The sequence below is a fragment of the Olea europaea genome, unplaced genomic scaffold (assembly GCF_002742605.1).
Source record: "Olea europaea var. sylvestris unplaced genomic scaffold, O_europaea_v1 scaffold915, whole genome shotgun sequence".
NCBI classification, from domain to species: domain Eukaryota; kingdom Viridiplantae; phylum Streptophyta; class Magnoliopsida; order Lamiales; family Oleaceae; genus Olea; species Olea europaea.
Genome location: NW_019267631.1, coordinates 140,739 through 149,505, shown reverse-complemented (window position 1 = coordinate 149,505; position 8,767 = coordinate 140,739). Strand labels below are relative to the sequence as shown.

At 33.7% G+C, this 8,767-nt stretch overlaps 1 protein-coding gene and 1 non-coding gene across 2 annotated transcripts; one reads left to right on the top strand and one right to left on the bottom strand.

Annotated features, from left to right (window-relative positions):
* Positions 1–4,068: 4,068 nt before the first annotated feature.
* LOC111392301 lies at positions 4,069–8,645 on the bottom strand. Its single transcript, XM_023017613.1, has 8 exons — positions 8,517–8,645; positions 7,531–7,622; positions 7,343–7,445; positions 6,606–6,692; positions 6,393–6,517; positions 5,639–5,722; positions 5,291–5,403; positions 4,069–4,223 (listed from the first exon to the last, which is right to left on the bottom strand). The coding sequence occupies exons 1-8, from the start codon at positions 8,631–8,633 to the stop codon at positions 4,069–4,071; spliced, it is 876 nt and encodes a 291-aa protein (XP_022873381.1). The 5' UTR covers positions 8,634–8,645.
* TRNAW-CCA lies at positions 5,735–5,806 on the top strand. Its single transcript has one exon. It is a non-coding gene; the product is annotated as a tRNA-Trp (tRNA).
* Positions 8,646–8,767: the final 122 nt, after the last annotated feature.

The following is an 8,767-nucleotide window of genomic DNA, read 5'->3' as shown; positions in this document are numbered from 1 at the left end:
CTTCATCAAATACATCGACGCGAGGCAAGTATAAGTTGTCATGTTGAATGCAGCTATTAACCTACTATTGTGTAATTGAACATGTTATAGGGGGTCTGGTTCCACTTTTTTGCTCAATTTTTAGTTGTTTTTGGACTGTTGGAGACTTGCCAGCCGGAATAATTGACTTCCCCACCTCACAAGGGGGCCCACATGCAGGACAATAATGTCAGAAAATCCATTTCTTCTGAAAAAAATTGGAACCAGACATGCCCATAATATTTCAGATACGAGCTTTTCCTACAATTTCTCATCGAACAATTAATTAAAAATATAATATTGCATTTATGAAATATTTATTAAGACAACCGAGAAGAAAACTAATACTAATCCACACAATTAATGAAATGTTCGAAAACAAGAAACATAGGACTAGAAAGGTGAAAAACCATAACGACTTCAGAAAGAAAAAAATGACTTCAAAAACAAAAAAGCCTAAGCCAACCAGCTTTATATTAATACAAAATATCAATTCAACTAGTAGTGCATCAAGTTCCAACTGAAAATTCAATGAAAAATATGACCAACGTTCCTCGAATGATAACATAAAACTAACCACATTCAATTATATTAATATTTGGATTTATGGTCTAAGATGGTGGAGGAGCATTGAAACCCAAGAATGGCCGTCCGGCGGAGCAGAGGGCGGCAGAGGAGCTACAATCATGCATTGTGTTTTCCAACCTGTGAAACCCATTCTTGAATACACCAAATCCGAACAACAATCCAATGGCCACAACCACCAATATAACGCACAGGAAGAAACAACAAACCTTAGTCCCACAACACATTTTTTATCCCTTTCGTTTCTATATTGACCGAAAAACAAAATCTGGATCTGGGTTTTTGGATCAAGAGAGATGTGGGTGTTATTGCACTTGTATTGCTTTGAGTGGATGGTGGGTGGTTATATGTTCTTGAAGCGGTTATTCTACGCAGTGTTTTAGGTGAGTGAGGAATAATATTATTCATATTATAGAGTTTAGTGTCATTTCACTTTCATTTCATCCATATTTTCAATTTCTCAAACAATATTTTAAGTCTCCGTTTGTCCCCATTATTTGATGTTATAATTCTTTTTTTTTAAGAATGTGTGGTTGAAAAAGAAAGATTTTTTATTTATTTATGTATGATACTATTTTATTAGATAATGTGATATTAAAAAAGGAGAGAGAAAAATGTATTATACATTTAATGGGGGGCTATTCTAGGAAATTTCATCTCCAACTTTCTCTGAAATCTCTTATAATAAGATAAAACACTTTTAGAACCTATTTTACGGCCTTTGAAATTTTAAATTGTTTACTATAGTATTATTTTTCATCACATATTCACACAATAAAATATTTTACACACAAATCAACAAAGTTTCTTTACTTTTTAACTACGCATTCTCCTATACATACTATTCAAAACTCTTTTATTTGCCAAATAATGGGTGACAAATAGGGGCTTAGTGAATTTCTAAATAAATAAAAAAGTTACTTCTTAGTTTAAATAATTTGAGTTTTCAAAAGTTTTGCCAAACAGCCATATTTTATCTTAATTAGGAATTGGTGCTTCTAAGGATTCTTTAGGACTCAAGATTAGGTAAATGCCAAAAAGAAAAGGATGGGAACGGTTAAGCTGTCACATCAATAATTTCCCTCTGTTGAAATCCTTAAATTTGAATGTTCCATGGACATCCCCGTATAATAGAAGGGAAAATTTGGATTTTCACATCTTACATTGCATTCCCTCAACAGCAATGAACCCCTGGCAAGAAAGTTTTACCTATGAAACAAGTCTCATCATATGTGAGAAGCTGTCTTAGCTCAGACGTACATAATACATAGTACTAGACAATATTATTTAATCCTATCTAATACTGAGAGAACCAACGTGCGGTGTTATGGTCTTGCTCTTGAACATGACATTCAATTGAAGGACAAAGGAGAGTTTGCCTAATTAAGGTAAAAGTTCAGATAGGTTCTGGAAAAGGGACCAAACATAAGAAAGGCATGGTATATATATAACTTGAACTGTTGAATGCAGCTCTAATTTCTGTGTGTTCTCTCATTTTCTTAGTAGTAAGGACAATTTTTTTAAGAAAAAAGGGTGATAAACAAGTCTTAAGAGCTTAACTTAAATGTACAACTATTGGGTACTGATAAGTGTGTTTTACACACTTATTTAATATCTAAATATGTTATTTATTTATTAAATGAATGGAATTTCATTCATAATTGTGTAACATTTGCTTTTGTAAGCTAAAAATCACCCAAGTAAAGAGAACGAGATGAAAGGAAGTGAAAAGGGACTAAATACGTACAAAATTATGAAGTGGAGACCAAAATGCAAAGAATCGAAAGTAAAAGGACCCAGGTTGAAATTATTGGAGGGTGTAATCGATATAAAAGTCAAAATTTAGGGACCAAATTGTACAAGATCATACTTGAGGGACTTGACATGAAATTTTCTCAAGGACTTAGCTGCAAAATGACAAAAAAATCTTTTTTTTTTTTTTTTTTTTTTGGGGCTATGTAACAGGGCCAGGGCGCCTAGGTGCCACTGATCCGGCGCCTAGGCGCCACCTTTAATTCAAAACAAAGGCTTAGGGACTATTTTGCTCACTTTCCAAAATTCGGGGACCAAGGCTGCAATTTCCCTAGGGCTTAATTCTTTTATTTTTATCTTTCTTCCTTTTCTTTTCTTTTTTCTCTTTTTTTCTTTTATCTTTTTCTTTGTAAATCTTTGATACTTTTGGAAGCAAATCATATAGAGCACAAGGAGAAAACATTTAAAGATTTGGAGGAATATTTTGAAAAATCAAAGTCAAGCTTCAAATTGGGTTGCAACTATAACTTTGTATTTTCTTAATTATTTTGGCATGTTTGTAATGTATTTTGTAAAATATTCTCATTTTATTCATTTATATAATATGGACTAATTTCTTGAGTTAGAATTTATGGTATTAGTTTAACATAACTTTTAATCAATTTGGATATTTGCTCTTTAATATTAAATTATTTATTTTCATGTGTTTTTACTATTGTATTTCATACATTTTCATTTATGTGGTCAATAAATAATTGTGTTTAGTGAACTGTGTAAGAGAAGATTGTGAATTTTAGACTAAATAGTAGAAACACTATGTTTGTGTAAGGGATAGAGATATACTTCTAGTCCTAGGTGATCTAATGAGCTATTTTCACAAATATTTAATGAGGTTGTTTGATTTTAATCGACATAGAGATATGATAAGTTAAACCAATCAATTAGGGTTAATTTCGCTCGATAGAGGTAATTAACTAAAATAGGAAAATTGAGTCTACCATCGAAAAAATGAATAGCATGTTAATTGGTTTATGGAGAAATTAATTAGACCATGGTTAAGCGAAACCATAAATCCCAACCACATTTGCTTTCGAAATTTTCAAGTTGCTTATATTTTCTTATTTTGTAGTTTTTTTAGTTAATTTCCTTATTTCAAACTCATATTTTTAATTATATGTGTTTATTTTTATTGTTAGAATTAAATTAATTAAGGTCGTGTAATCTAGAATATACATTCCTCGAGAGATCAACAATTCGGACTCAAAAGGTCTACTTTATTACTTGTACGTGACCCGTGCACTTGCGGCATGTATTTTTAGCGAACAGGTACCCAATTTAAACCACTTAAAAGTGAAAAAAAAAAAAAAATTAATGCATAACATCCACAGTTACCAAGGAAGAGATGAGGATGATGGTCAAAATTACTGTAGGAATGAAAAATAGAATGAATGCAAGAGAGATAAGTGAAAGGGATTTGAATAGGCTTTAAATGAACATGCTTTCAATAACTCTGTATATTCATAAGTGGAGATTACCTTGCAACCGATTTTTACTTTTTAAAGAGTACAATTCTAAAATCAGGCTTAAGTTTTACTTATCCATAAATCAAGTATTTAAATATTAATAATTAATAATTAAATATTTAAATTAATCTAAATATTCACCTCAACCCCACCCAATTCCATCCACCCTACCAAAATTTAACTCCAAACCCTAATCATTTTCCTTCTCTCTTCTTCTCACTTTTCCCTTCACTCTCTCCTCTTCCTCCTCCCTCCCACAACCGACCAATCGTCGAAAGATGGCGGTTCTCACAGGGAAACCGTCATGCACAGCAACGATGATGCTGGTGTTGTTGCTGTTCGAGTCTTTTTAGATGGTTACTTCTTTTTATCCGTTACTTTGTCAGAGTTCTAGGTAATTTTGTGTTGATTTTGTGGCCATTTTGTGGTGATTTTTGAGGTGGTGGTGTTGCCATTGGCATGGATCACATGTTCATAGTGTGTATGTTAAATGCCGTGTTGATATCTGGTGGTGGTTCGAGTGGTGGGATAGGTCTCAAATCATTGTACAAAGGTCACAAATAAATGTCCATAGGTTACAAATCATGTTTATATGTCATAGGTCACGAGTTATATTGTATCGTTCACAAATCAGTGTCAACAGATCACAGACCAAAATTCACTAATCATAGATCACATGTCACATGTCTTTGTACTAATAATAGGTCAACGATTTAAGATCACGTCACCGACTCACAGTTCATGTGTTACTTCCAATGTAGACAACTTCCAATTTGTTACCTTAATCGTTCGACGAAATTCAATTAACTAGATTTCGACAATGAGAGTCAAAGTTATTTGCTTTGACATATCTTTTGATAGCTTCCAATTTGTGCCTCAATAGTTTAGTGATTTTCAAACAATCAAATTCCGACAGTTGTAATAAAGAATATTTGCTCCAAAGAGGTCTCTGTGACTTTTTTATTTTGGTCGATCTTGTTTAGGAGAGTCCCATTTAGAATGGTAATTCAAAACATTAATTTGGGATGTATGTATTTATTAGAATTTATTTTTTATATGATGTTTATAAATTACCACTGGGTTTTGAGCTTTTAGACCTTTTCTCCAAAAATTGAATTGGAGTATAGTTAAGGCTTATGTATTGTTCCTCGACTTTCATTCATTTTCTTTAGGCCAGCTTGAAAGTTGAAACTAAGAAAGAGAGATGTGACTAAGGCGACATGTAAGCAATTGTGCATGCCAAGAGAAGAGGATGAAAGTTTTTTATTTTTATTTTTTTTTTTTGGGACAAAAAATATTCCTTTTTTTCTTCATCCTTTGCATTCGCGGATGGCCCAGTTACGTTAGGAAAAGAATAGAAGAAGGATCTCACATGCTCTAGGAGGTAAGTGGGCCAATATTTGTTGGTAGACCTGGCCCAAGTCCAAAAAAAGATGGCTCGATACCAGTGGCTCTCATTATAGGCAAAGGGTTGTTACAGCTTTCTTTCTGCTTCCCCTCACTCACTCTTATCAATTTCAAACAACTGCAATCACATTTACCGAAATCAGGAAAGTTCTAAGTATAAATGAATATATATATATATATATAAGAACAATAGTTGTTCCAATTACCTGATGGCGGATTTTCAACTTCACTTGAGTCGTTTGCTGGAATTGTTTCACTATTTCATTCATTTCGCTTCCCGGACAAATCTCCGATGATGAACAATTCAATATTTAAATTTCTCGAATTATTATCAAAGTAGCAGAAAAACTAACCAATTGAAATAAACTGTGAATCGAACCAGTGGGGGAGACTGAGCAGAAGTCTGGAAAAACATGTTAAGTTTTACAAGGATTAAACTACATCACAAAGGATCCGTGGCGCAATGGTAGCGCGTCTGACTCCAGATCAGAAGGTTGCGTGTTCGATTCACGTCGGGTTCAAACCCCCCTTGATCCAATCTCTTTTTAAATTTTATTTAAAGTAATAAATACCTTTTTTACTCTTCTTTTTCAATTTTATTTTCAAGTAATATGTACTCTCCCTCTCTACAGAAACTGAATTTTGCGATCATATTTCATTTTTTTCCTTTGATGTATTGAGTTATTTGTCTTTAAATCATTTTTTTGTTAACCCATCAACATTTAGCCTCTATTTAACATTTATAAATGATTATAATTCATTTTCACAACTCAATTTTATCTATTTATAAATTAAATAATTTATAATAAACATTTCAAAATGGAGGCTTAAATTTTAACTTTGACTTTAAGCAAGCTCGAGCTAATCCTGCCTATATATATATATATATATATATAACCATATGCTCTTTTTTGCTTTCCATCTCAATAAAACTCCTTTGATAGGGTTGAAGACAGAAAACAAGAAATCATGTTGATTTGAATGTTTTTGATTGGATGTGATTTTAAAAAAATTTCAAATTGTCCAATTGCTTGTCAACATATGGCACCCCTGTTTCTTACCCTTTTTTCTACTCTGAATCTGTAGCATCATTCTTTTCATTTTTACTCCTTCGAACATGGGAATGAAAAGAAAAAAGTTTTATCCTGGTTCCCAGTAGCAAATGTTATACCATCAGGATGCCATGCTGATGCAAATGAATAGTCCTTATGCCCGCGCAAATGAGCAATTATCTGTAGAGGTTAATATCAAAATTTAGTGTCAGGAAGTAAAAGGCCTCCTCCGTCCCTACTTACAACTCGAGGAAAATAAGTGATGTACCTTCCCACTACTTGAGTCCACCAACATACCGTCCGGATCATCTCCAACAATTACGAGAAGCTTCGTATTTGGACAAAGAGATGTATGCTGCCAGTGATATCCAGCAAATGTTGTTAATTAAGAGTATCAAACTACGCATATGTAAAATGCAATTTAACAAATATGAAGGTATCAGAATTACATTTCTTTAAGGCCCCAGTTTGGTCTCCATTAATTTCTATTCCATTACATTATATTTCTTTCTCTCCTATTTTCAACCATACAATCTTCCATAAAATAATATTACACGTAAATAAAAAACTTTTTCCTTTTTTTTTTCAACCACTCATTTTTCCAAAAAGTACTACTCCACCCATTTTAATTTCTAAAAAATGGGGGCCAAACAGAATCTAATTCTTTTAAGGGTTCCTTGTCCTATGGGGAGAATTTTCTCTTGCTAAACATCATTCCCCCAACCACAGCCGCATATTAATAAAGATGCTCGGGTAAAAGAGTTTGAACCTTCTACATGCATATTTTGTGGATGACCCTAAAACTATAAAATGCAGCTCATTTTAAAACAGAATAATATCACTGATCTAAGAACTAAGACAAAAAGCAGGTGCTTAGAGGAAAATGTAAGGGACTGTGGCTCTCTAAAGACTTCTCAACAATCCAAATATTAAATGCAATTCATGTCTTCCAACAGCATCGAGAATCAAATTCGCAAACAGACATACGGAGAGAGAGAGGCTTACATTGACTGGCCAAGGAAAATAAATATGTTTGGACTTGAATGTTTCCACATCAAAATCTCTAACTCCGCAGTCATTATTTGAAGCTATAAAATGAATTCCACCGCTGAAAAGGAAATAACAGAATGCTCAAGGAGATTTCCAAAAAGAAAAATGTACATCCGTAACGAGTATAAGGGATCAACAGATACCTTCTAGATGTATATATCTCAACAGCATTAGTGATGGCATTATCACCGTGGGTTGTCCTCGTGCAGTAACAAATACCAGGCCGGTCTAAATACTGCAACCAAATAAACGGAACAGAATCCTTTTCAGTAAAACGGGTTCAACTTTATGCAAAGCAAAACTCTGTGCGAGAACAGCTGAAAGAGTAAACTGGATACCAAAACCTATCAACAAACTCAAAATGGGTAAGTAGTAAATTTGCAACAGAACCAAAGGTCAAAGTGATGCATCCTGATTCCTTTAGTCATTTAGAGCACCCAAAGATGCATTGAGCAGCTGGCCGCTTGTAGGAGCCCAGCCACGATTATGATTGCTTTTAACTTCATATTTCCATCTGTGCTGCCATTTTCTAATTTTTCGCATTTATTAACTAAGGGTAGGATTGTCTTTAATTATACCATAGTTGTTGTTGTTGTGTATTTTTTTTCCCCCTCAATATTGTGAGGGTATTTTAAATGCCCAAAAACACTCTTCTCATTGTCTTGGCTTGTTTGATATAATTTACAAAACTTGGAATTTTCTTCCTATCTTCGTTCTTCTCTTGGTATTCATATAATCAAGGAGATTAGGTTAAGGTGATGTTCTATTTTTTCGCCACGCCTGCTGCATCAGAAAGTAATTTTAAACAAAAACTACAAAAAGTAGCACCAAGTAAGGAGTCCGCACATTGCATAGCCAGGGCTATCCCAAATTACTAGCTCATTCTATTTGCAGATGAAAGTAAATACAAAATTAAGCACTTGCATAACCTGGCCATTCAAATGAAAGGGAAGTTAAGCAGACAGCTAATTGTTTTAAATAACCCCTTAAACCGATCATACTAATCAAGAAACTACCACAATGAAGATCTTCAAGAACAAAACTAAGGGCTTTACACATTGTTGATGCCAATAAAACAAATTAGGGAAACACTTTTATAGATATACAAACTGGGAAAAATATTAGAGACCTTGCAAATTAGTTCTCCCTGAAATCCTCCAGCAACCAGCAGATTGTTTTTCACTGCTAGTGTGCTGACCTCGGTCTGCGTAAATCCATCCAACAGGCTTCCAGGATATTTCTGCATTGTAGTAGAAAATAGAACTTATATTCTTGGACCACTAGTAATTCCAAAAACTGGGGGAATTCATTTTGTTTCTCTTTCTTTTCTTTTTTCCAGCTGTAGTCAAGTTTTTTTGGGCCGGGAACCGGGGGGGGGGG